Source organism: Tasmannia lanceolata, unplaced genomic scaffold (assembly GCF_043159265.1).
Source record: "Tasmannia lanceolata isolate RefF3 unplaced genomic scaffold, GAP_Taslan_0.1 ptg000020l, whole genome shotgun sequence".
NCBI lineage: Eukaryota > Viridiplantae > Streptophyta > Magnoliopsida > Canellales > Winteraceae > Tasmannia > Tasmannia lanceolata.
Genome location: NW_027518697.1, coordinates 788401 through 802302, shown reverse-complemented (window position 1 = coordinate 802302; position 13902 = coordinate 788401). Strand labels below are relative to the sequence as shown.

The following is a 13902-nucleotide window of genomic DNA, read 5'->3' as shown; positions in this document are numbered from 1 at the left end:
TCCACAGAATGTCGCTTATCCTTAGGGGTGTCGATGGTTCGGTTTCGGTTTAGTTCGACCCCCAAACTGAACCGAAACTGAATTCTCGGTTCGTTTCCGCTAATTTTGCCACCCCTTACTCATAATTTTTGGAAATATTCGGTTTCAGTTCGGTTTGATCCCCAAACCGAACCGAACCAAAATTTGAATCGGTTTGGTTTAACCAAACCGAAACCCAATTTTCAGTTTGGTTTCGGCTCGGTTCCGGTTCGGTTCGGCCAATTTTGCCACCCCTACTTATCCTTTGATTCGTGGTGGAGAACACCGACAACTAGAATAATTTAAAATAGCATTCAATGTTTACACTACTTTGTTTTTTGATAAAGAGATATATAATTCCATTAAATAAGAACGGATTACAAATGCACTTCATGGGTAAAGATTGCCCTTGTATATGAAGATATGCTAGAAGCTCCTGATTTAACAAGTCTATCTGCCAATTTGTTGGTGCTTCTAGGAATGAGAGAAAATGAAGTACCACCATACAAACAAATATCTTTAATCTCATCCATAGAATTCTTCACCGGCTGTTACTAATCCCTTTGGCCAACGAGATTGGAGGTGGAAAGCGATCAATGGTTACACTGTTAGACATTCTTCCTTTGGATTCTCAATCAAATTGGGTCACTGGATTGTTCAGTTAACTTGCGCTTTCGTAATCTGATGTTTTGGTGCGATTTGTTCATGCGAGGTGTAGAAGTGGAGTAGGCATCGAACAAATAGTAAACAAGGAAGGGTACCATGCAACTCATAACACAGACAACAATGGCCACCCAAAGGCTATCCTTGGATATAACCAGATACACCCCTGTCATGAAGGTGATCATAGTTCCAAACAGCGCCATCCAAAGTAACTTCACACAACAACCAACGATTCCCCGCAAGAATCCGGGATCACCCAACATTCCCCAAACAAGGAGGAAGGCCACTGTGATAGAGCTGCACATGGCGACGGTATCGGAGAGGACGAAAACCTTGAGGGCCACACTCCTTACAAAGACGGCCATTCCCTCGTCGGGGCCATCATTCTTGTAACCGCCGGGCATCGTGAATGCGGCGGCGAATGTCACTGTTGCTAAGAGGGTGGCAACCAGTGATAGAGTGTTGGCCATAGATTTCAAGTCCACATTTGGGTGGTCTAATGGGTTTAGAATAAAAGGCACCCTCTCTCGGTGATCTCCTCGTAGGCGTGCTGCACCATGGCGCATCAGGGTTCTTCGAATGACGATCTGCCATTATAGAGACTTATGGAAGGTTAATTTAAATCCTAGGTGCAAGTTATGAAGCTTTTAGCTAATATTGTGAGTAGACCCTCTTACTCAATTGTGAGCAGACCATCCACATTTCAGAACCTCCATTGGAAGGGAATCATCTCATAAGTGTGATTTTTAGAATATGGCATCCCCAAGTTATAGTCCGGATCATGATAACAAGGGTGACCCCAGTTACAGTTATCTCACCAGCCTTTCATGGATTACTGGACATAAATTTAGGGCATGTTTGGCAACCATGAAAAATTATTTTGTTATGTGCCTAGATGGATCCCACTAGAGTGCAATATATCAAATCTTCTAAGATCTAATCTAATAATTGGATTGGTTGGAATGTAGATTAAGCATGTAGATAAGATTAGGCAACTAGGACTGATTTGGATACTAGTTAAGATTATGTTAATCTTTTTTTAGTTACTTTCATTCTTATCATAAGATCTCTCTATGTTTATCTCTTAAGAGTATTTTATACAAACACTAATTAGATTCTTTGTAATTCAATGAAGAAATTTATCCCGAAAATTGTCTTCACACACGAAGGAAGAGTGAACCTTCCATCGATATGGGTCAACAAGTTGATCTTCCCTCTAAGAAGATCAATCACATTGCGAACTAATTTGGAATGTTCCTAACAATTGTATCGGAGCAGCACGATCCAGCCAGGTCAAAAAGCAAATCAAAGGAACAATGAATCATTGGGAGGAGAAAATGAGAGAGATCAAAAGACACCTAGCTTCTATGAATGTCAAGTTCAACAAGATGGCATTGGGATGAAGATAGAAGAACATCCATGTCTGCAAAAGCTAAGAGAAGAGTTAAGTAAGAGTATCATCGAGAAGGCTCGCACAATAAAAAAGAAGCGACAAAACAGATAAAGAGAATAAAAGAAGAGAGAAATGAAAGAAATTGAAGAAATGAAAAACACAAAAAGAAAGGCACCGATGATTTTTAGCATTGTCGAGTTCGACAAGGTCGTCACCGTAAACTATGTCATTCTTCTCAACCTATCCAACGTCATCGAGAAGATCCTCATACACAACCACCATTACGTCAAAATTTCAATCATTAATAATATAAAAAAAAACACAACAAGAGCTTTGATAAACAAGACAATGAGATCAGCTTAAATATGGATCTGCCTCAACTCTTGATGACGACTTGCAAAATGGTGACTAATACAAGATGAAGGGAGGAAGAAAGGGAGGAGGAAGAAAAAAGAACAGAGAAGAATTTAGAGAAGTCTAGCACAAAAAGATCTCCTCAAACTCCTTAACAATTGGTCAAGGTTTAATCTCTAACCATAAGAACAAGGCTGATTTCAAGGTGAGTGGAATGTTACGTGCCTAGATAGGTCCCACTAAAGTGGAATATATCAGATCTTCTATGATTTGATCATTAGATTACTAGGATGGTAGATTTGGCAGGTATTGCAGATTAGGCAACTCTAGGATTGATTTGTATACTAGTCAAGATTTGGTAATCTCTATTTAGTTATTTTCATTCTTATCACGAGATCTTTCTATACCTTTCTATGTTTATCCACTGAGTGTTTTATATAAGCATTCATTAGCTTCTTTACAATTCAATGTAGAAATTTATTCCACAAAATTGTGTCTTTGCACACAAAGAGAACTTACCCTTATTTCGAAGTAGGTCAAGAGGTTGATCTTCCCTCCAAGAAGATCAATCAAGATCAATCATGTTGGGAACTGATTTGGGTTGGTAAAATATATTTGTGAGCTCAAATGTAAAAGAGGAGCTGAGAAGGAGGGGGAGAGACTCGAGAGGTCATGTTAGGGGTAAAATCAGTATATCCGGTACCGACCCTCAAACCCCTTCTCTACCACTCAATTGGGTCAATACAACCCCCGCAACAACACTCATCAACGAACATTGGTTGGACCTCCTTAATACTTCTCCCTTGACCGGTACCAAGCTACCAGGGAAATCAAACACAATCGCGGGGATCTTGCCCTCAAACGACTAATCCGGACAACCGTTTGAAATAAGGCGCGGCCTTTGAATTCAAAACATCCCGCCTAAATCACCACCCACGATCTCCGTCCGGAATCGCAGGAATTCATATCTCCACAATCTCATTCTTCATCCATCACGCTCCACGTACGCTAAATTAAAGGCCTAACTGATATCTCCATGATAGCGAATCTCCTCCCCTATAAAAATGTCTGCACACTTAAGCAAAGGCATTCAATTCTCCCTCTCCTCTTTTGGTCTGGTAACTTGACTTAGCCCTCTCCCATTCCCCGTCCATTGTCTGTGATTGCCCATCCCTGACTTGAGTGTCGAAGTGGCCGTCCGGAGCCACAACTCCGGGCCCACTGACGCTTTTTCTGTGAGCGCAGGATTACAGGTTCTGCGAAGCTAGTTCGTGCAGTCAGATTTTGGGCGTCATCAGGTCACAAGTGGAAAGAGCATGAAATCTCTAACAAACAGTGAAAATTTATACTCTACTTCAATCTGGGTCTTTTACTTCTCAGTTTCTCATAAGCTCGTCATTTTCTTCTAGGTCCAATGATCCAATCCTTTCAAGTCTCTCCCTCTAAGGCCCATCTCTCACAACATGCCCCACTAATATTTCATGGAATATATTTTTATGGTTGCAAGCAAGAGTCACATACCTGTCGGAATACAAGTCGTCGATCGGACTCGGAAATATCGAGAGCAGTGAGGCCATCTTTGTTGGTGGCCGTCAAGTCCACACCATCAGCTGCTAAGAGAAGCTTCACAATGTTATAAAAACGGTGTTGGGTGGCCAAATGCAGAGGGGTATTTCCTTCATGGTCAGGTTCATTGATGAGCTTCTTGTGCTCGGGTCTGTTTAGCAGTGCTCGAACAATTTGGGCCTTGTTGTTTTCCACTGCAAGGTGAAGTGCGTTACGACCACTAGTGTTGAGCATATCGACTGGGTCTTGACAGAACTCAAGCATGACTTCAATCGTGAGCAGGCGGCCCGAACCAGCGGCCATTAGTAAAGGCAGCTGGCCTTCATTGTCTGTTATATATGCAACCGAAGGGTCTGTTTGTAGTATCAAACGAACAATACGAAGAAAACCTTTAGAAGCTGCGTAATGGAGAGCGGTTTTTCCGAAGGTGTCGGAGTGTTGGGCGAGGTGGGGGAGATGGTGGAGCAGCACTTCCACACTTCCTGCAATTTAATTAACCTTCCATTTGTTAGTGCACAGTATGATGTGATCTGGTGCCTATGGCTTCACAAAGGATTTGACTTGGTGGGGCCTTAATTATGTCTTGTTGCAGTTATTGGTAGGGTGCAACTTGGGCCGCTCTCAGCCCTAGCCCAACAGGTTTAACCCATTTTTGGCTAGGATTAGCTTGGTTTAGGATTAGAAATTAAAAGCCAACCTAATTTAATTTCAGCTTGGGTTAGGGTTGAGGCGTTGGGCCAGCTGATCCGATCAATCCCATATCCTAAGTTTATGGAAAATGTCAAAATCTAGGGCGATGTGTGTTTTTTTTGGTAAGATTTTGCCTCAGGCCAATTTGATGTAACCCAACCAGATTTGAAAATTCAGTTTACTCGGGTTGGGTTAGGGTAGAGAGATTTAGAGGTGGGTTGGGCTACGGTTAAGGCCTTGAGCAAGCTGATCGAACAAAACTTGGCTCAAGATCAGTTCGGAGGAACTTCCTCCAACCCCTCTAATAGCAAGGGGTGTAGAAATATCAATTCCATGCTTACTTTTTGGTTTTAGAAGGAATTGATATTTCCACACCCTTGCTATTAGAGCTATTAGCAAGTGTTTGGTGGAAGTTCCTCCAATCCGGAGCCAAGGTTTTTTTAAGCTGATCCAACCCAAATCTGGCCCGTCCTGCTAATTTTATTGCAACTTTCAAAAGACCAGGGATTTTATTGGAACTTTCAAAAGACCAGGGGTTTTTATTTTTTTTGGTTGACCCTAACCGACCCGAGTCTTGGGTTGACTCAACCGATCCAACCCGGCTGAGTTGCTTTTCTTTGACATGATGATCCGATACTACAAGGAAAATAATTTGAGGGCGCCTAATGTAGTGAGATGAGATAGAGACGGACACTCAAAGGCCAAAGTCAAATAAGCATTTGCAACTAACATCTCCCCCTTCTATTTATTTCTGTGTGGGTAAGAAGCTCATTTTTCTTTATTTATGTGGCTCGCATTCCTTTCCTCCAAAGAAAGAAAGGACAACTCCCAAAATTATCAGTCCCCATGTTTTGGTAGTTAGCAAAAGGGAGCTGATATTTTCACCCCTCTGCAGTACGCATTCGCCCCCTTGGAACGTGAACAGTGGGCAACTTTAACGCTTTTTGACGTCAAACCACGTTGAGTGCAGAGGGGTGTCTATAAGGAAATAGTTAAAAAATGGGGAGAGTAAAGGTGTTACTCAAGCGTTTCCAGATGACCGCGGCGTGCAAAGGAGTCTTCCCGTCGGGACCCTGTTGACTGAAATTGGAAGATAACTTAACGATCCTCTGTAACACCGGAAGCAACCCAAGCCTAGCAGCCAAATAAAGAGGGCTCTCGCCAACGTTATTCACAAAACAAGCCTGTCTAGGCTCAAACTCCAAAAGATGCAAAGCCGCGTGCTGATGTTTGTTCCTCAGCGCTTCGTGAAGAGGACTATTCTTCTCCAAATTCCACACCCCCGAATCCACACTTTCGCCCCCCGCTTCTAAATCTCCCTTAGAATTCTCCCTATACCAATCTGTGAGTAGTTTTACGAGGCCGAAGTGGCCTGCCCTTGCTGCGATGTGAAGTGGGGTGTCCCTATTTGCGTTGGGCAGATCGTAGAGGGAAGGGCAGAGTTGGAGAGATTCTCTTGCGAAATTTTCGTGGCCTAATCTAACTGTGATGTGGAGGATGGTGTTTTTATATGGGGTTAGAGAGAGGAGGGGGTGTTGGGAATTCTCCAGTGCAATTTCTTTCAAAAGCTTCACATCTCCTAGTGTTGCTGCCCTGTATAATCTCGGATCCATTTCTTCTACCTCCTTCACTTGAATTGGGAAGAGCAAATGGACAATGTAGATATGACAAGAGAGACGACTAACTGGGGGAGAAGGACCTCTTAAATGTCTAAATTGTCCCTGCTTTTACATGATTTTTCCTTCAAATTGGGAAGAGATAATATATATATATATATATATATATATATATAGAGAGAGAGAGAGAGAGAACATTTCCTACACACTTGTGTAGGTAAGTTACCTACACACTAGCTTAAAATACAGTGGGGGCCCACATTGTTTGGGTGATCCAAACAATTCATTTGAATGATCCTCACATAGATAGGGTGTCCACAAAAAATCAGATCCATAGGATCATCTTAACCATTCAAACTATGGAGGCAAAAAATGGACTAATTTGTGAAGGTTTATACACGTCCATTTTACCTCCACAAATCGTAGGGTTGGGATGATCCTATGGATCTGATTTTTTGTGGACACCCTATCTATGTGAGGAGCATTCAAATGAATTGTTTGGATCACCCAAACAATGTGGGCCCCCACCGTATTTTAAGCTAGTGTGTAGGTAACTTACCTACACAAGTGTGTAGGAAATGTTCTCTCATATATATATATATATATATATATATATATATATATATATATATATATGAGAAAACGGTTCCTACACATATGTGTAGATAAGTTATCTACACACTAGATTAAAATACAGTGGGGACCACATTATTTGGGTGATCCAAACCATTCATTTTTAAGGCCCTCACATAGATAGGGTGTCCATAAAAAATCAGATCCGTAGGATCATCCTAACTCTTCGAACTGTGGAGGCAAAAAATGGACTAATTTGTGAAGGTTTAAAGACATCCATTTTACCTCCACAAATCGTAGGGTTGGGATGATCCTATGGATCTGATTTTTTGTAGACACCCTATCTATGTGAGGGCCTTTAAAATGGATGGCTTGGATCACCCAAACAATGTGGGCCCCCACTGTATTTTAAGCTAGTGTGTAGAGAACTCTCTACACATATGTGTAGGAACCGTTTTCTCTCTCTCTCTCTCTCTCTCTCTCTCTCTCTCTCTCTCTCTCTATATATATATATATATATATATATATATATATATATATATATATATATATGACAAGGCCCGTTGATCTTGATGTTTCTTAGATTGATTGATGGTCTTAGATGAGCAGCCTCGTGATAATAAAAAAATCTTAAGTAATATTCCCGGCCCGATCGCCTGATACGAGGTTCTTAGCAGTTCGATCATTGATCTGAAAATTTAAATGACCCCATCTCTGAATTAAGAGATTTCAACAGTCCAATCATAGACTTTGATATTTTTGAGTGTTGATCTGAAGAACCCGAGTAGTCCAATTACCAATTTGAAACATCTTCTCGTCAGTTGATGGTTATGAACGGTTCTGATCAATTAGATCTGTAGCATTCGACCTTTGATTTAAACAATTCGAGGAATCCAATCCAATTACCAAGACAAATCGTCCTACCCTAAGATGAATCCCCCATCCAAGGTGGGGCAGGGTGTTACATCATTCTCCCCTTCAAAGAATTTTGTCCTCAAAACTCACAATTTCACAACATAATCTGATCAGTTGGACTTCTCCTCTAATCCATAATGATTTTCAAATAACTAAATAACTAGTACATTTCAATAAGAAAATAACATCATATGTTAAATACAAACAAGTAGAATAATTTCAAACTGCAGTCAATGTTTACACTATTATCGTTTAGTATTTAAAGGCCTGTAAGAGCTTTATAGAACCCTAATATTCTTCATGACAGCCCTTCAAATACTAAACGCTCACTCATAGCGCTAAAATCATTTCCCTTTTATTAAATAATAATGGATTACAAATGCACTTCGTAAATAAAGATTGTCATCATATAAAAAGATCTCCTAGAAGCTCCTAATTTGACGAGATTATTTGTCAAATCATTGGCACTAAAAGCTAAAAACCACCACGTAAACACCTATCTTTAATTTCATCCTTGAGGTTGGCGACTCTCCACGGGCAGTCCCTAATCACTTGGCCCATGAGATTTGAGGTGGAAAGCGATCAATGGTTACACTCTAAGACATTCTTTCTCTGGATTCAATCCGGTGGCTGGATTTTTTATTTGACTTGGGCCTCCGTAATCTGATCTTTTTGGGGGATTTGATCATGTGAGGTGTAGAAGTGGAGTAGGCATTGAACAAATAGTAAACAAGGAAGGGTACCATGCAACTCATAACACAGACAACAATGGCCACCCAAAGGCTCTCCTTGGATATAACCAGATACACCCCTGTCATGAAGGTGATCATAGTTGCTAACAGCGCCATCATGAGTAACTTCATACAACAACCAACGATCCCCCGCAAGAATCCGGGATCGCCCAACATTCCCCAGACAAGGAGGAATGCCACTGTTATAGAGCTGCACATGGCGACTGTATCAGATAGGACGAAAACCTTGAGGGCCACCTTCCTCGCAAAGACGGCCATTCCCTCATCGGGGCCTTCAATCTTGAGGCCGCCGGGCATCGTGAATGCTGCGGCAAAGGTTACGGTTGCCAAGAGGGTGGCAACTAGTGACAGAGTGTTGGACATAGATTTTAAGTCCACATCTGGGTGGTCTAACGGGCTTAGAATAACAGGCACCCTCTCCAGTCCATGATCTCCTCCTAGGCGGGCTGCACCATGGCGCATCAGGGTTCTCCGAATGAAGATCTGCCATCACATAGATTTATATGAAAGTTTAATTCAAATCACAGATGCAAGTTTTGAAGCCTTCATTACCAATTACTCCAAAAGCTTAAGCTGTTGGAGGAAGGCGTTTTTAATCTTTTAAACTTTAACATGTTTAGATAATATTGTGAGTAGACCCTCCTACCCAATTGAGAGCAGACCACCACATTCATTTCCTTCATTTTGGGGGCTAGAATCATCTCATGAGTGTAACATCCAAATGAAGATACGGTTTGGGCGTTTTCGATCAGGACCTATTGGGACTGCGGACTCCAATGAGGCGGAGATTAGAGCTGTACATGAAGGAGTAATGGATAGATGCATATGTGATAAGATGACTAGATGGTTGAGGGGCAGTGAGTCCCATCCTTGGTGGTTTGCAATATGGAGATGTTGGATTGGGTGGAGGGATCGTCGATCTCATTTGCTCATGTGGGAAGATCAGCTAATAGCGAGGCCGACAGGTTAGCTAGTGAGGGCTCATCTAGGGAGGAGATGGAAATCTTTGATTTCCTCCCCCCTTGATGTGGTTTTTGTTTATGTTGCCCTCTTTTTCTTTTTCTTTTTTGCTTTGTATTGATCAACTCGATGGTCAGGTATTTCCTGTTCTTTCTTTCTATTTATATTATTCATTGCCATTCCAAAAAAAAAAATCTCATAACTGTACTTTTTAGAATATGACATCCCCCAAGTAATAGACATGATAACGAGGGTGAGTCCAATTACAAGTTATCTCATGACCCCTTCATGGATTACAAAACAGAAGTTTAGGGCAAGTTTGCCAACCATGAAAATTTGAAAAATTATTCCATGGAATATTTGTGGGCCCAATTGTAAAAGGGGAGCTGAGGAGGGTGGAGGAGAGACTTGAGAGTGCACAAGTGGAGAGAGGATGAGAAATCTGACAAACAGTTAAAATTTAGGGAAATGATAAATGCACCCCTTTTCATCACATGGAACACCCAACTGTAGTGTACGTGGCAATCAAATCTGTTGAATCCTTCTAACATGAGCCCCTTGCAGTAATTATTCGATACACCGCTGCTGGGTGTCCCAAGTGCTGAAAAGGGGAGCATTTTTCATTTCCCAAAATTTATACTCTATTTCAAACTTGGCCTTTTTTCAGTTTTTCATTAGATCTTCGGTCTCTCCTATCGCTCCCACCCTCTCAAACAATGTTTCAAAACGCAAATGCGGGTCAAAATGTGGCTAAATTAAGAAAATCCTAGTCAAGTTGGCACCACGCGGTCAAATAGTCGATTGACACTGGTGACTACTCGATTGATGCGGTCATAACTTGGGAGAGTCAAAGGAGTTTTGATTGACTTTGGAGGGCAAAACACGGACTCAAACGAGGATGTGGCAAAGGTAAAAGGGAGTTGACTCGGGGGAGTCCAGAGAATTTCATAACTATGATCTTGGGTGCTTAGGTCTTGAACTAAATGTACACAAGGATAACATACCTGTCGGAAAACAAGTCGTCGATCGGACACGGAAATATCAAGAGCAGTGAGGCCATCTTTGTTGGTGGCCGTCAAGTCGACATCATCAGCTGCTAAGAGAAGCTTCACAATGTTATAAAAACGGAGTTTAGTGGCCAAATGCAGAGGGGTGTTCCCTTCATGGTCAGGTTCATTGATGAGCTTCTTGTGCTCGGGTCTGTTCAGCAGGGCCCGAACAATTTGGGACTTGTTGTTTTCCACAGCAAGGTGAACTGCATTGCGGCCACTAGTGTTAACCATGTCGACCGGGTCTTGACAAAACTCGAGCATGACTTCAACTGTGAGCAGACGGCCCGAACCAGCGGCCATTAGTAAAGGCAGCTGGCCTTCCTTGTCTGCCTTATATGCAACTGAAGAGTCTGTTTGTAATATCAAACGAACTATATGAAGAAAACCTTTAGCAGCTGCGTAGTGGAGAGCGGTTTTTCCGGAGTCATCGAATTCTTGGACAAGCTGGGGGAGTTGTTGGAGCAGCACCTGCACGCTTCCTTCAATTTAACCTTCAATTTGTTAGTGGAAAGTAGGATATGATCTGGGACCCATGGCTTCTCAAAGGACCTTGACTTGGTGGGCCATATGTCTTGATGCTCTTATGGGTACGGGTGCAACTTGGGCCGGGCTCAACTCGAGCCCAATGAGTTTAATCCGTTTTTGGCTTGGATTGGCAGGGCTGCAATTCAATCGAGTCAGGCCGGGTTTACCTTTTGCTAAAAAAAAGCATTGGAATCAACCCAAACCCAACCCAATTTTATGGAAAAAGTTCAACCCGAATTCCCAAAAGTTGGCCCAAGTTGTACCCCTACGGATTGGGTTGGTTTAGGGCTAGAAAAAGCCAATCCAATTTAATTTCAGATTGGTTTAGGGTTGAGGCCTTGGGCAAGCCAATCCAACCCCATCCTCCTATTTTTATCGCGATTTTCAAAATCTTAGGGCTATGGTATTTTTTTTTGTTGGTTTTATGTTAATGCCATGGCCAATCTGATTCAACCCTACCAGACTTAAAAATTCGGTTGAAAATCAAGTTAGACGGGTTCGGTTAGATGAACACTTGTGTACAGCTCTTTTTTGAAAAAAATATGTAATACTACTAGGAAATAAAAAAGTCAAAGCTAAATAAAAAAGTCAAGGCCAAATAAAAAAGTCAAAGCCAAATAAACATTTTTAAAAGTTTGAAAATGATATTTCCACCAGTTTTTGTTTGTCTTTTCTTATATAGGTGCATTTTACATCTGCAGCTTTACATTTCCCCACTATTTCTCTGTAGGTAAGACTAAGAGGTTCATTATTCTGTATTTATTTATGTGGCTAGCATTCCTAACCTCCAAAGAAAGTAGTACACCTACCTAAATTATTGGTATCTTTTCCAAGTAAAATACGGAAACTTCAAACCTTGAATACATGTAATTAACTATTTTGGTGTGGGCTTGTTGTGTGGAACTCGGGTAGGGAGATAGTATTCACTCAACCCTAGCCCAACCCAACCCAAGCCTCAGGTCGAGGATAGTCAACCCTAACCCGACCCAACCCAACCCGAGCCTCAGGTCAAGGATGGTCAACCCTAACCCGCCTCTAAATCTCTCAACCCCCATCTAACCTGTTATTTCCAAATCGGGTTGGGTTGAGTGGGGTTCGGTTCAGGTTCACATATGGCCAAACAGAAAATACATGAAAAAAACATAACCCAAAGAAAATCAAGCTAAAATTATAAGACGGAGGTCGAGTTCGGGTTGCCAAGGCCTCAACCCTAACCCAACCCAAAGTTAAATCGGGTTGGCTTTTCCCAACCCAACCCGAGGAAATGCCAACCCAACCCAAGCCAAAATCGGGTTGAACCTGTCGGTTCGTGTTGAGCCCAACCCAAGTTGCACCCCTGCTTGCCATTAGAAAAAAGAAAACTATTTTACACGACATCCGTTCTAGTGTAAAAGAGTTGTCATAACTAGAGGGGAGTGGCAAATAAATCACCTGGGATTGAACCTCCGATAGTCCGACCTCAAGGTGGAAGAACATAGTCTTTAAACCGTTGAGATAGAGGTGGCAAACATATCATCTCGCCACGACCACAGCAACAAATTTAAGACTATTTTACAACCATGCGAAAAGGGATTTGCTGGGCAATTGCTTGTGAGAACAGCCACAGTCTCAGATTTTGTCTTATTCATTTAATCCGTCTGAGGTGGCTGCTCTCACATGCAACAGCCCAAACTCGAAATGACTTATGCGATGATCGACAAGGGATTTTGCTATAACATGTGAGAGCAGACACCTCAGAAGAATTAAATGAATAAGACAAAATCTGCTGAAAAGTGAGCCTATGTGACCTCTCTCACATGCAGCAGCCAGCTGTGAAATGCCTTTGTGCTATGGTCACTAGCAAATCCCCTATTATAATAATACTAAAATAGGAGGCTGATATGGGGACTACTAATCATTTTAAACTTTCCTGAATGGTGCTACTTAGAGCTTTTGGGAATTGTAACAACCTTTGAGGATTGGTTAAAATGGTGTAAAATGAAGAAAGGAATGCTATTATCAAAATGGGATTTGCTAGGGACCATCACAGAAGGCATGTCGCAGATGGTTTGTCGCATGTCAGAGCAGCCAGCTCGTGAATGATGACAAAATCTGCTGAGAAGTCTTCGTGCCTTGTCTGCGACAGATCATATGTGAAATGCCTTTTCCAATGGTCCCTAGCAAATTGATCCCGGTGGATAGAGGTCTTACTAAAGCGTCTCCATATAACCGCGGCGTGCAAAGGGGTCTTCCCGTCTGGGCCATGCTGGCTGAAATTCGAAGATAACTGGACGATCCTCTGTAATACCGGAAGCAACCCGAGTCTAGCAGCCAAATAAAGAGGGCTCTCGCCTGCGTTATTCACAAAGCAAGCCTGTCTAGGCTCAAACTCCAAAAGATGCAACGCCGCGTGCTGATGTTTGTTCCTCAGCGCTTCGTGAAGAGGACTACTCTTCTCCAAATTCCACATCCACCAATCCTCACTTTCACCCCCTGCCTCTAAATCTCTCACCCGAAAATTTTCTCCGTACCCAACATGAGAATTCTTCTTATACCAATCCGTGAGTAGTTTGACGAGGCCAAAGTGGCCTGCCCTCGCGGCAATGTGAAGTGGGGTGTCTCCTCTTGCATTGGCCTGATGGTAGAGGGACCTGCAGAGCTGGAGAGATTCTCTGGCAAAATTTTCATGGCCTAATCTTACCGTGATGTGTAGGATGGTGTTCTTGTAAGGGGTTACTGAGAGGAGGGGATCTTGGGAATTCTCTTGTGCAATTTCTTTCAAAAGCTTCACATCTCCTAGTGTTGCTGCTTTGTATAATTTGGGATCCATGTGAGCTTTACTTCTT

The 13902-nt window shown here is 42.2% G+C and overlaps 2 protein-coding genes across 2 annotated transcripts; both read right to left on the bottom strand.

Moving 5' to 3' along the window:
- Window positions 1-311: 311 nt before the first annotated feature.
- Window positions 312-6413, bottom strand: LOC143854307 (protein ACCELERATED CELL DEATH 6-like). The gene is made up of 3 exons (XM_077364190.1): window positions 5706-6413; window positions 3950-4476; window positions 312-1268 (listed from the first exon to the last, which is right to left on the bottom strand). Exons 1-3 carry the CDS (start codon window positions 6295-6297, stop codon window positions 654-656), a joined length of 1734 nt encoding a protein of 577 aa, XP_077220305.1. The 5' UTR covers window positions 6298-6413; the 3' UTR covers window positions 312-653.
- A 1734-nt stretch (window positions 6414-8147) lies between these two features.
- Window positions 8148-13902, bottom strand: LOC143854978 (protein ACCELERATED CELL DEATH 6-like). Its single transcript, XM_077365131.1, has 3 exons — window positions 13268-13902; window positions 10505-11031; window positions 8148-9023 (listed from the first exon to the last, which is right to left on the bottom strand). Exons 1-3 carry the CDS (start codon window positions 13884-13886, stop codon window positions 8385-8387), a joined length of 1785 nt encoding a protein of 594 aa, XP_077221246.1. The 5' UTR covers window positions 13887-13902; the 3' UTR covers window positions 8148-8384.